This window comes from Osmerus mordax, chromosome 14, assembly GCF_038355195.1.
Source record: "Osmerus mordax isolate fOsmMor3 chromosome 14, fOsmMor3.pri, whole genome shotgun sequence".
Lineage (NCBI taxonomy): Eukaryota > Metazoa > Chordata > Actinopteri > Osmeriformes > Osmeridae > Osmerus > Osmerus mordax.
Window position 1 is genome coordinate 10,147,402 of NC_090063.1, and position 12,081 is coordinate 10,159,482.

At 51.7% G+C, this 12,081-nt stretch overlaps 5 protein-coding genes across 5 annotated transcripts; all 5 read right to left on the reverse strand.

The window, feature by feature from the left end:
* Window positions 1-280: 280 nt before the first annotated feature.
* LOC136956227 (salivary glue protein Sgs-3-like) lies at window positions 281-805 on the reverse strand (the record flags this gene model as incomplete). Its single annotated transcript, XM_067250106.1, has 1 exon — window positions 281-805. A coding segment is annotated over one exon (525 nt), but the record flags the coding sequence as incomplete, so codon positions are not given.
* A 480-nt stretch (window positions 806-1,285) lies between these two features.
* On the reverse strand, window positions 1,286-1,810 carry LOC136956228 (uncharacterized; the record flags this gene model as incomplete). Its single annotated transcript, XM_067250107.1, has 1 exon — window positions 1,286-1,810. A coding segment is annotated over one exon (525 nt), but the record flags the coding sequence as incomplete, so codon positions are not given.
* Window positions 1,811-2,087: 277 nt separating this feature from the next.
* Window positions 2,088-3,367, reverse strand: LOC136956386 (uncharacterized; the record flags this gene model as incomplete). Its single annotated transcript, XM_067250287.1, has 2 exons — window positions 2,088-2,195; window positions 2,534-3,367. Coding segments are annotated over 2 exons (942 nt in total), but the record flags the coding sequence as incomplete, so codon positions are not given.
* A 3,226-nt stretch (window positions 3,368-6,593) lies between these two features.
* LOC136956387 (uncharacterized) lies at window positions 6,594-7,627 on the reverse strand (the record flags this gene model as incomplete). Its single annotated transcript, XM_067250288.1, has 2 exons — window positions 6,594-6,689; window positions 6,827-7,627. Coding segments are annotated over 2 exons (897 nt in total), but the record flags the coding sequence as incomplete, so codon positions are not given.
* A 673-nt stretch (window positions 7,628-8,300) lies between these two features.
* Window positions 8,301-12,019, reverse strand: LOC136956391 (mucin-5AC-like; the record flags this gene model as incomplete). Its single annotated transcript, XM_067250295.1, has 4 exons — window positions 8,301-8,396; window positions 8,537-8,996; window positions 9,111-10,102; window positions 11,903-12,019. Coding segments are annotated over 4 exons (1,665 nt in total), but the record flags the coding sequence as incomplete, so codon positions are not given.
* Between the last annotated feature and the right edge of the window lie 62 nt (window positions 12,020-12,081).

Genomic DNA, 12,081 nt, shown 5'->3' on the forward strand with positions numbered 1-12,081 from the left:
CAGCTGTGGTTGTAGTGGGAACAGCTGTTGTTGTTGTTGGAGCCTCTGTAGTGGTTGTCGGGGCAGCTGTGGTTGTAGTGGAAGCAGCTGTGGTTGTTGTTGGAGCCTCTGTTGTGGTTGTAGGGGCAGCTGTGGTTGTAGTGGGAGCAGCTGTGGTTGTTGTTGGAGCCTCTGTAGTAGTTGTTGGGGCAGCTGTTGTTGTAGTGGGAGCAGCTGTGGTAGTACTTGGAGCCTCTGTGGTAGATGTAGGTGCAGCTGTGGTTGTAGTGGGAACAGCTGTTGTTGTTGTTGGAGCCTCTGTAGTGGTTGTTGGGGCAGCTGTGGTTGTAGTGGAAGCAGCTGTGGTTGTTGTTTGAGCCTCTGTTGTGGTTGTAGGGGCAGCTGTGGTTTTAGTGGGAACAGCTGTGGTAGTTGTTGGAGCCTCTGTTGTAGTTGTAGAGTCAGCTGTGGTTGTAGTGGCAGCTGTGGTTGTCGTGGAAGCAGCTGTGGTAGTAGTGGGAGAAGCTGTGGTTGTAGTGGGAGAAGCTGTGGTTGTTGTTGGAGCCTCTGTTTTGGTTGTAGGGGCTGCTGTGGTTGTAGTGGGAGAAGCTGTGGTTGTTGTTGGAGCCTCTGTGGTAGATGTAGGTGCAGCTGTGGTTGTAGTGGGAACAGCTGTTGTTGTTGTTGGAGCCTCTGTAGTGGTTGTTGGGGCAGCTGTGGTTGTAGTGGAAGCAGCTGTGGTTGTTGTTGGAGCCTCTGTTGTGGTTGTAGGGGCTGCTGTGGTTGTAGTGGGAGAAGCTGTGGTTGTTGTTGGAGCCTCTGTGGTAGATGTAGGTGCAGCTGTGGTTGTAGTGGGAACAGCTGTTGTTGTTGTTGGAGCCTCTGTAGTGGTTGTTGGGGCAGCTGTGGTTGTAGTGGAAGCAGCTGTGGTTGTTGTTGGAGCCTCTGTTGTGGTTGTAGGGGCTGCTGTGGTTGTAGTGGGAGAAGCTGTGGTTGTTGTTGGAGCCTCTGTGGTAGATGTAGGTGCAGCTGTGGTTGTAGTGGGAACAGCTGTTGTTGTTGTTGGAGCCTCTGTAGTGGTTGTTGGGGCAGCTGTGGTTGTAGTGGAAGCAGCTGTGGTTGTTGTTGGAGCCTCTGTTGTGGTTGTAGGGGCAGCTGTGGTTTTAGTGGGAACAGCTATGGTTGTTGTTGGAGCCTCTGTTGTAGTTGTAGAGTCAGCTGTGGTTGTAGTGGCAGCTGTGGTTGTCGTGGAAGCAGCTGTGGTAGTAGTGGGAGAAGCTGTGGTTGTAATGGCAGAAGCTGTGGTTGTTGTTGGAGCCTCTGTTGAAGTTGTAGGTGCAGCTGTGGTTGTAGTGCGAGCAGCTGTGGTTGTTGTTGGAGCGTCTGTGGTAGTTGATGGAGCCTCTGTGGTAGTTGTAGGTTCAGCTGTGGTTATAGTGGCAGAAGCTGTGGTTGTTGTTGGAGACTCTGTTGTAGTTGTAGGGGCAGCTGTGATTGTAATGTCAGAAGCTATGGTTGTTGTTGGAGCCTCTGTTGAAGTTGTAGGTGCAGCTGTGGTTGTAGTGGGAGCAGCTGTGGTAGTAGTCGGAGCAGCTGTGGTTGTTGTTGGAGCCTCTGTAGTACTTGTTGGGGCAGCTGTTGTTGTAGTGGGAGCAGCTGTGATAGTAGTTGGAGCCTCTGTGGTAGTTGTAGGTGCAGCTGTGGTTGTAGTGGGAACAGCTGTTGTTGTTGTTGGAGCCTCTGTAGTGGTTGTTGGGGCAGCTGTGGTTGTAGTGGGAGCAGCTGTGGTTGTTGTTGAAGCCTCTGTTGTAGTTGTAGGGGCAACTGTGGTTGTAGTGGCAGAAGCTGTGGTTGTTGTTGGAGCCTCTGTTGTAGTTGTAGGTGCAGCTATGGTTGTAGTGGGAGCAGCTGTGGTAGTAGTCGGAGCAGCTTTGGTTGTTGTTGGAGCATCTGTTGTAGTTGTAGATGCAGCTGTGGTTGTAGTGGGAGAAGCTGTGGTTGTTGTTGGAGCCTCTGTGGTAGTTGTAGGTGCAGCTATGGTTGTAGTGGGTGCAGCTGTTGTAGTTGTAGGTGCATCTGTGGTTGTTGTTTGAGCCTTTGTGATAGTTTTAGGGGCAGCTGTGGTTGTCGTGGGAGCGGCTGTTGATGTTGTTGGAGCCTCTGTAGTAGTTGTAGCTGTGGTTGAAGTAGGAGCGGATGTTGGTGGAGCCTCTGTGCTAGTTGTAGGGGCAGCTGTGGTTGTAGTGGGAACAGCTGTTGTTGTTGTTGGAGCCTCTGTAGTGGTTGTTGGGGCAGCTGTGGTTGTAGTGGGAGCAGTTGTGGTTGTTGTTGGAGCGTCTGTGGTAGTTGATGGAGCCTCTGTGGTAGTTGTAGGTTCAGCTGTGGTTATAGTGGCAGAAGCTGTGGTTGTTGTTGGAGCCTCTTTTGAAGTTGTAGGTGCAGCTGTGGTTGTTGTTGGAGCCACTGTAGTACTTGTTGGGGCAGCTGTTGTTATAGTGGGAGCAGCTGTGGTTGTTGTTGGAGCCTCTGTTGTGGTTGTAGGGGCAGCTGTGGTTTTAGTGGGAACAGCTGTGGTTGTTGTTGGAGCCTCTGTTGTAGTTGAAGGGGCAGCTGTGGTTGAAGTAGGAGCGGCTGTTGTTGGAGCCTCTGTGCTAGTTGTAGGTGCAGCTGTGGTTGTAGTGGGAACAGCTGTTGTTGTTGTTGGAGCCTCTGTAGTGGTTGTTGGGGCAGCTGTGGTTGTAGTGGGAGCAGCTGTGGTTGTTGTTGGAGCCTCTGTTGTAGTTGTATGTGCAGCTGTGGTTGTAGTAGGAGCGGCTGTTGTAGTTGTAGCGGCAGCTGTGGTTGTAGTGGGAGAAGCTGTGGTTGTTGTTGGAGCCTCTGTTGTAGTTGTAGGTGCAGCTGTGGTTGTAGTGGGAGCAGCTGTGGTTGTTGTTGGAGCCTCTGTGCTAGTTGTAGGTGCAGCTGTGGTTGTAGTGGGAACAGCTGTTGTTGTTGTTGGAGCCTCTGTAGTGGTTGTTGGGGCAGCTGTGGTTGTAGTGGGAGCAGCTGTGGTTGTTGTTGGAGCCTCTGTTGTAGTTGTATGTGCAGCTGTGGTTGTAGTAGGAGCGGCTGTTGTAGTTGTAGCGGCAGCTGTGGTTGTAGTGGGAGAAGCTGTGGTTGTTGTTGGAGCCTCTGTTGTAGTTGTAGGTGCAGCTGTGGTTGTAGTGGGAGCAGCTGTGGTTGTTGTTGGAGCCTCTGTAGTAGTTGTTGGGGCAGCTGTTGTTGTAGTGGGAGCAGCTGTGGTAGTAGTTGGAGCCTCTGTGGTAGATGTAGGTGCAGCTGTGGTTGTAGTGGGAACAGCTGTTGTTGTTGTTGGAGCCTCTGTTGTAGTTGTAGGTGCAGCTGTGGTTGTAGTAGGAGCGGCTGTTGTAGTTGTAGGGGCAGCTGTGGTTGTAGTGGGAGAAGCTGTGGTTGTTGTTGGAGCCTCTGTTGTAGTTGTAGGTACAGCTGTGGTTGTAGTGGGAGCAGCTGTGGTTGTTGTTGGAGCCTCTGTGCTAGTTGTAGGTACAGCTGTGGTTGTAGTGGGAGCAGCTGTGGTTGTTGTTGGAGCCTCTGTGCTAGTTGTAGGTTCAGCTGTGGTTGTAATGGCAGAAGCTGTGGTTGTTTTTGGAGCGTCTGTGGTAGTTGATGGAGCCTCTGTGGTAGTTGTAGGTTCAGCTGTGCTTATAGTGGCAGAAGCTGTGGTTGTTGTTGGAGCCTCTGTTGTAGTTGTAGGTGCAGCTGTGGTTGTAGTGGGAGCAGCTGTGGTTGTTGTTGGAGCCTCTGTAGTACTTGTTGGGGCAGCTGTTGTTGTAGTGGGAGCAGCTGTGGTAGTAGTTGGAGCGTCTGTTGTAGTTGTAGGGGCAGCTGTGTTTGTAATGGCAGAAGCTGTGGTAGTAGTTGGAGCCTCTGTGGTAGATGTAGGTGCAGCTGTGGTTGTAGTGGGAACAGCTGTTGTTGTTGTTGGAGCCTCTGTAGTGGTTGTTGGGGCAGCTGTGGTTGTAGTGGGAGCAGCTGTTGTTGTTGTTGGAGCCTCTGTTGTGGTTGTAGGGGCAGCTGTGGTTTTAGTGGGAACAGCTGTGGTTGTTGTTGGAGCCTCTATTGTAGTTGAAGGGGCAGCTGTGGTTGAAGTAGGAGCGGCTGTTTTTGGAGCCTCTGTGCTAGTTGTAGGTGCAGCTGTGGTTGTAATGGCAGAAGCTGTGGTTGTTTTTGGAGCGTCTGTGGTAGTTGATGGAGCCTCTGTGGTAGTTGTAGGTTCAGCTGTGCTTATAGTGGCAGAAGCTGTGGTTGTTGTTGGAGCCTCTGTTGTAGTTGTAGGTGCAGCTGTGGTTGTAGTGGGAGCAGCTGTGGTTGTTGTTGGAGCCTCTGTAGTACTTGTTGGGGCAGCTGTTGTTGTAGTGGGAGCAGCTGTGGTAGTAGTTGGAGCCTCTGTGGTAGATGTAGGTGCAGCTGTGGTTGTAGTGGGAACAGCTGTTGTTGTTGTTGGAGCCTCTGTAGTGGTTGTTGGGGCAGCTGTGGCTGTAGTGTGAGCAGCTGTTGTTGTTGTTGGAGTCTCTGTGGTAGATGTAGGTGCAGCTGTGGTTGTAGTGGGAACAGCTGTTGTTGTTGTTGGAGCCTCTGTAGTGGTTGTTGGGGCAGCTGTGGTTGTAGTGGAAGCAGCTGTGGTTGTTGTTGGAGCCTCTGTTGTGGTTGTAGGGGCAGCTGTGGTTTTAGTGGGAACAGCTGTGGTTGTTGTTGGAGCCTCTGTTGTAGTTGTAGAGTCAGCTGTGGTTGTAGTGGCAGCTGTGGTTGTCATGGAAGCAGCTGTGGTAGTAGTGGGAGAAGCTGTGGTTGTAGTGGGAGAAGCTGTGGTTGTTGTTGGAGCCTCTGTTTTGGTTGTAGGGGCTGCTGTGGTTGTAGTGGGAGAAGCTGTGGTTGTTGTTGGAGCCTCTGTTGTAGTTGTAGGTGCAGCTGTGGTTGTAGTGGGAGCAGCTGTGGTTGTTGTTGGAGCCTCTGTAGTAGTTGTTGGGGCAGCTGTTGTTGTAGTGGGAGCAGCTGTGGTAGTAGTTGGAGCCGCTGTGGTAGATGTAGGTGCAGCTGTGGTTGTAGTGGGAACAGCTGTTGTTGTTGTTGGAGCCTCTGTAGTGGTTGTTGGGGCAGCTGTGGTTGTAGTGGAAGCAGCTGTGGTTGTTGTTGGAGCCTCTGTTGTGGTTGTAGGGGCAGCTGTGGTTTTAGTGGGAACAGCTGTGGTTGTTGTTGGAGCCTCTGTTGTAGTTGTAGAGTCAGCTGTGGTTGTAGTGGCAGCTGTGGTTGTCGTGGAAGCAGCTGTGGTAGTAGTGGGAGAAGCTGTGGTTGTAATGGCAGAAGCTGTGGTTGTTGTTGGAGCCTCTGTTGAAGTTGTAGGTGCAGCTGTGGTTGTAGTGGAAGCAGCTGTGGTTGTTGTTGTAGCCTCTGTTGTGGTTGTAGGGGCAGCTGTGGTTTTAGTGGGAACAGCTGTGGTTGTTGTTGGAGCCTCTGTTGTAGTTGTAGAGTCAGCTGTGGTTGTAGTGGCAGCTGTGGTTGTCGTGGAAGCAGCTGTGGTAGTAGTGGGAGAAGCTGTGGTTGTAGTGGGAGAAGCTGTGGTTGTTGTTGGAGCCTCTGTTTTGGTTGTAGGGGCTGCTGTGGTTGTAGTGGGAGAAGCTATGGTTGTTGTTGGAGCCTCTGTTGTAGTTGTAGGTGCAGCTGTGGTTGTAGTGGGAGCAGCTGTGGTTGTTGTTGGAGCCTCTGTAGTAGTTGTTGGGGCAGCTGTTGTTGTAGTGGGAGCAGCTGTGGTAGTAGTTGGAGCCTCTGTGGTAGATGTAGGTGCAGCTGTGGTTGTAGTGGGAACAGCTGTTGTTGTTGTTGGAGCCTCTGTAGTGGTTGTTGGGGCAGCTGTGGTTGTAGTGGAAGCAGCTGTGGTTGTTGTTGGAGCCTCTGTTGTGGTTGTAGGGGCAGCTGTGGTTTTAGTGGGAACAGCTGTGGTTGTTGTTGGAGCCTCTGTTGTAGTTGTAGAGTCAGCTGTGGTTGTAGTGGCAGCTGTGGTTGTCGTGGAAGCAGCTGTGGTAGTAGTGGGAGAAGCTGTGGTTGTAATGGCAGAAGCTGTGGTTGTTGTTGGAGCCTCTGTTGAAGTTGTAGGTGCAGCTGTGGTTGTAGTGCGAGCAGCTGTGGTAGTAGTCGGAGCAGCTGTGGTTGTTGTTGGAGCCTCTGTGGTAGTTGATGGAGCCTCTGTGGTAGTTGTAGGTTCAGCTGTGCTTATAGTGGCAGAAGCTGTGGTTGTTGTTGGAGCCTCTGTTGTAGTTGTAGGGGCAGCTGTGGCTGTAATGGCAGAAGCTGTGGTTGTTGTTAGAGCCTCTGTTGTAGTTGTAGGTGCAGCTGTGGTTGTAGTGGGAGCAGCTGTGGTTGTTGTTGGAGCCTCTGTAGTAGTTGTTGGGGCAGCTGTTGTTGTAGTGGGAGCAGCTGTGGTTTTAGTGGGAGAAGCTGTGTTTGTTGTTTGAGCCTCTGTTGTAGTTGTAGGTGCAGCTGTGGTTGTAGTAGGAGCGGCTGTTGTAGTTGTTGGAGCGTCTGTGGTAGTTGATGGAGCCTCTGTGGTAGTTGTAGGTTCAGCTGTGGTTATAGTGGCAGAAGCTGTGGTTGTTGTTGGAGCCTCTTTTGAAGTTGTAGGTGCAGCTGTGGTTGTTGTTGGAGCCACTGTAGTACTTGTTGGGGCAGCTGTTGTTATAGTGGGAGCAGCTGTGGTTGTTGTTGGAGCCTCTGTTGTGGTTGTAGGGGCAGCTGTGGTTTTAGTGGGAACAGCTGTGGTTGTTGTTGGAGCCTCTGTTGTAGTTGAAGGGGCAGCTGTGGTTGAAGTAGGAGCGGCTGTTGTTGGAGCCTCTGTGCTAGTTGTAGGTGCAGCTGTGGTTGTAGTGGGAACAGCTGTTGTTGTTGTTGGAGCCTCTGTAGTGGTTGTTGGGGCAGCTGTGGTTGTAGTGGGAGCAGCTGTGGTTGTTGTTGGAGCCTCTGTTGTAGTTGTATGTGCAGCTGTGGTTGTAGTAGGAGCGGCTGTTGTAGTTGTAGCGGCAGCTGTGGTTGTAGTGGGAGAAGCTGTGGTTGTTGTTGGAGCCTCTGTTGTAGTTGTAGGTGCAGCTGTGGTTGTAGTGGGAGCAGCTGTGGTTGTTGTTGGAGCCTCTGTGCTAGTTGTAGGTGCAGCTGTGGTTGTAGTGGGAACAGCTGTTGTTGTTGTTGGAGCCTCTGTAGTGGTTGTTGGGGCAGCTGTGGTTGTAGTGGGAGCAGCTGTGGTTGTTGTTGGAGCCTCTGTTGTAGTTGTATGTGCAGCTGTGGTTGTAGTAGGAGCGGCTGTTGTAGTTGTAGCGGCAGCTGTGGTTGTAGTGGGAGAAGCTGTGGTTGTTGTTGGAGCCTCTGTTGTAGTTGTAGGTGCAGCTGTGGTTGTAGTGGGAGCAGCTGTGGTTGTTGTTGGAGCCTCTGTAGTAGTTGTTGGGGCAGCTGTTGTTGTAGTGGGAGCAGCTGTGGTAGTAGTTGGAGCCTCTGTGGTAGATGTAGGTGCAGCTGTGGTTGTAGTGGGAACAGCTGTTGTTGTTGTTGGAGCCTCTGTTGTAGTTGTAGGTGCAGCTGTGGTTGTAGTAGGAGCGGCTGTTGTAGTTGTAGGGGCAGCTGTGGTTGTAGTGGGAGAAGCTGTGGTTGTTGTTGGAGCCTCTGTTGTAGTTGTAGGTACAGCTGTGGTTGTAGTGGGAGCAGCTGTGGTTGTTGTTGGAGCCTCTGTGCTAGTTGTAGGTACAGCTGTGGTTGTAGTGGGAGCAGCTGTGGTTGTTGTTGGAGCCTCTGTGCTAGTTGTAGGTTCAGCTGTGGTTGTAATGGCAGAAGCTGTGGTTGTTTTTGGAGCGTCTGTGGTAGTTGATGGAGCCTCTGTGGTAGTTGTAGGTTCAGCTGTGCTTATAGTGGCAGAAGCTGTGGTTGTTGTTGGAGCCTCTGTTGTAGTTGTAGGTGCAGCTGTGGTTGTAGTGGGAGCAGCTGTGGTTGTTGTTGGAGCCTCTGTAGTACTTGTTGGGGCAGCTGTTGTTGTAGTGGGAGCAGCTGTGGTAGTAGTTGGAGCGTCTGTTGTAGTTGTAGGGGCAGCTGTGTTTGTAATGGCAGAAGCTGTGGTAGTAGTTGGAGCCTCTGTGGTAGATGTAGGTGCAGCTGTGGTTGTAGTGGGAACAGCTGTTGTTGTTGTTGGAGCCTCTGTAGTGGTTGTTGGGGCAGCTGTGGTTGTAGTGGGAGCAGCTGTTGTTGTTGTTGGAGCCTCTGTTGTGGTTGTAGGGGCAGCTGTGGTTTTAGTGGGAACAGCTGTGGTTGTTGTTGGAGCCTCTATTGTAGTTGAAGGGGCAGCTGTGGTTGAAGTAGGAGCGGCTGTTTTTGGAGCCTCTGTGCTAGTTGTAGGTGCAGCTGTGGTTGTAATGGCAGAAGCTGTGGTTGTTTTTGGAGCGTCTGTGGTAGTTGATGGAGCCTCTGTGGTAGTTGTAGGTTCAGCTGTGCTTATAGTGGCAGAAGCTGTGGTTGTTGTTGGAGCCTCTGTTGTAGTTGTAGGTGCAGCTGTGGTTGTAGTGGGAGCAGCTGTGGTTGTTGTTGGAGCCTCTGTAGTACTTGTTGGGGCAGCTGTTGTTGTAGTGGGAGCAGCTGTGGTAGTAGTTGGAGCCTCTGTGGTAGATGTAGGTGCAGCTGTGGTTGTAGTGGGAACAGCTGTTGTTGTTGTTGGAGCCTCTGTAGTGGTTGTTGGGGCAGCTGTGGCTGTAGTGTGAGCAGCTGTTGTTGTTGTTGGAGTCTCTGTGGTAGATGTAGGTGCAGCTGTGGTTGTAGTGGGAACAGCTGTTGTTGTTGTTGGAGCCTCTGTAGTGGTTGTTGGGGCAGCTGTGGTTGTAGTGGAAGCAGCTGTGGTTGTTGTTGGAGCCTCTGTTGTGGTTGTAGGGGCAGCTGTGGTTTTAGTGGGAACAGCTGTGGTTGTTGTTGGAGCCTCTGTTGTAGTTGTAGAGTCAGCTGTGGTTGTAGTGGCAGCTGTGGTTGTCATGGAAGCAGCTGTGGTAGTAGTGGGAGAAGCTGTGGTTGTAGTGGGAGAAGCTGTGGTTGTTGTTGGAGCCTCTGTTTTGGTTGTAGGGGCTGCTGTGGTTGTAGTGGGAGAAGCTGTGGTTGTTGTTGGAGCCTCTGTTGTAGTTGTAGGTGCAGCTGTGGTTGTAGTGGGAGCAGCTGTGGTTGTTGTTGGAGCCTCTGTAGTAGTTGTTGGGGCAGCTGTTGTTGTAGTGGGAGCAGCTGTGGTAGTAGTTGGAGCCGCTGTGGTAGATGTAGGTGCAGCTGTGGTTGTAGTGGGAACAGCTGTTGTTGTTGTTGGAGCCTCTGTAGTGGTTGTTGGGGCAGCTGTGGTTGTAGTGGAAGCAGCTGTGGTTGTTGTTGGAGCCTCTGTTGTGGTTGTAGGGGCAGCTGTGGTTTTAGTGGGAACAGCTGTGGTTGTTGTTGGAGCCTCTGTTGTAGTTGTAGAGTCAGCTGTGGTTGTAGTGGCAGCTGTGGTTGTCGTGGAAGCAGCTGTGGTAGTAGTGGGAGAAGCTGTGGTTGTAATGGCAGAAGCTGTGGTTGTTGTTGGAGCCTCTGTTGAAGTTGTAGGTGCAGCTGTGGTTGTAGTGGAAGCAGCTGTGGTTGTTGTTGTAGCCTCTGTTGTGGTTGTAGGGGCAGCTGTGGTTTTAGTGGGAACAGCTGTGGTTGTTGTTGGAGCCTCTGTTGTAGTTGTAGAGTCAGCTGTGGTTGTAGTGGCAGCTGTGGTTGTCGTGGAAGCAGCTGTGGTAGTAGTGGGAGAAGCTGTGGTTGTAGTGGGAGAAGCTGTGGTTGTTGTTGGAGCCTCTGTTTTGGTTGTAGGGGCTGCTGTGGTTGTAGTGGGAGAAGCTATGGTTGTTGTTGGAGCCTCTGTTGTAGTTGTAGGTGCAGCTGTGGTTGTAGTGGGAGCAGCTGTGGTTGTTGTTGGAGCCTCTGTAGTAGTTGTTGGGGCAGCTGTTGTTGTAGTGGGAGCAGCTGTGGTAGTAGTTGGAGCCTCTGTGGTAGATGTAGGTGCAGCTGTGGTTGTAGTGGGAACAGCTGTTGTTGTTGTTGGAGCCTCTGTAGTGGTTGTTGGGGCAGCTGTGGTTGTAGTGGAAGCAGCTGTGGTTGTTGTTGGAGCCTCTGTTGTGGTTGTAGGGGCAGCTGTGGTTTTAGTGGGAACAGCTGTGGTTGTTGTTGGAGCCTCTGTTGTAGTTGTAGAGTCAGCTGTGGTTGTAGTGGCAGCTGTGGTTGTCGTGGAAGCAGCTGTGGTAGTAGTGGGAGAAGCTGTGGTTGTAATGGCAGAAGCTGTGGTTGTTGTTGGAGCCTCTGTTGAAGTTGTAGGTGCAGCTGTGGTTGTAGTGCGAGCAGCTGTGGTAGTAGTCGGAGCAGCTGTGGTTGTTGTTGGAGCCTCTGTGGTAGTTGATGGAGCCTCTGTGGTAGTTGTAGGTTCAGCTGTGCTTATAGTGGCAGAAGCTGTGGTTGTTGTTGGAGCCTCTGTTGTAGTTGTAGGGGCAGCTGTGGCTGTAATGGCAGAAGCTGTGGTTGTTGTTAGAGCCTCTGTTGTAGTTGTAGGTGCAGCTGTGGTTGTAGTGGGAGCAGCTGTGGTTGTTGTTGGAGCCTCTGTAGTAGTTGTTGGGGCAGCTGTTGTTGTAGTGGGAGCAGCTGTGGTTTTAGTGGGAGAAGCTGTGTTTGTTGTTTGAGCCTCTGTTGTAGTTGTAGGTGCAGCTGTGGTTGTAGTAGGAGCGGCTGTTGTAGTTGTTGGAGCGTCGGTGGTAGTTGTTGGAGCCTCTGTGGTAGTTGTAGGTGTAGCTGTGGTTGTAGTGGGAGCTGCTGTGGTTGTTGTTGGAGCTTCTGTGGTAGTTGATGGAGCCACTGTTGTAGTTGTAGGTTCAGCTGTGGTTGTAATGGGAGCAGCTGTGGTAGTAGTCGGAGCAGCTTTGGTTGTAGTGGGAACAGCTGTTGTTGTTGTTGGAGCCTCTGTAGTGGTTGTTGGGGCAGCTGTGGTTGTAGTGGGAGCAGCTGTGGTTGTTGTTGGAGCCTCTGTTGTAGTTGTATGTGCAGCTGTGGTTGTAGTAGGAGCGGCTGTTGTAGTTGTAGCGGCAGCTGTGGTTGTAGTGGGAGAAGCTGTGGTTGTTGTTGGAGCCTCTGTTGTAGTTGTAGGTGCAGCTGTGGTTGTAGTGGGAGCAGCTGTGGTTGTTGTTGGAGCCTCTGTAGTAGTTGTTGGGGCAGCTGTTGTTGTAGTGGGAGCAGCTGTGGTAGTAGTTGGAGCCTCTGTGGTAGATGTAGGTGCAGCTGTGGTTGTAGTGGGAACAGCTGTTGTTGTTGTTGGAGCCTCTGTTGTAGTTGTAGGTGCAGCTGTGGTTGTAGTAGGAGCGGCTGTTGTAGTTGTAGGGGCAGCTGTGGTTGTAGTGGGAGAAGCTGTGGTTGTTGTTGGAGCCTCTGTTGTAGTTGTAGGTACAGCTGTGGTTGTAGTGGGAGCAGCTGTGGTTGTTGTTGGAGCCTCTGTGCTAGTTGTAGGTACAGCTGTGGTTGTAGTGGGAGCAGCTGTGGTTGTTGTTGGAGCCTCTGTGCTAGTTGTAGGTTCAGCTGTGGTTGTAATGGCAGAAGCTGTGGTTGTTTTTGGAGCGTCTGTGGTAGTTGATGGAGCCTCTGTGGTAGTTGTAGGTTCAGCTGTGCTTATAGTGGCAGAAGCTGTGGTTGTTGTTGGAGCCTCTGTTGTAGTTGTAGGTGCAGCTGTGGTTGTAGTGGGAGCAGCTGTGGTTGTTGTTGGAGCCTCTGTAGTACTTGTTGGGGCAGCTGTTGTTGTAGTGGGAGCAGCTGTGGTAGTAGTTGGAGCGTCTGTTGTAGTTGTAGGGGCAGCTGTGTTTGTAATGGCAGAAGCTGTGGTAGTAGTTGGAGCCTCTGTGGTAGATGTAGGTGCAGCTGTGGTTGTAGTGGGAACAGCTGTTGTTGTTGTTGGAGCCTCTGTAGTGGTTGTTGGGGCAGCTGTGGTTGTAGTGGGAGCAGCTGTTGTTGTTGTTGGAGCCTCTGTTGTGGTTGTAGGGGCAGCTGTGG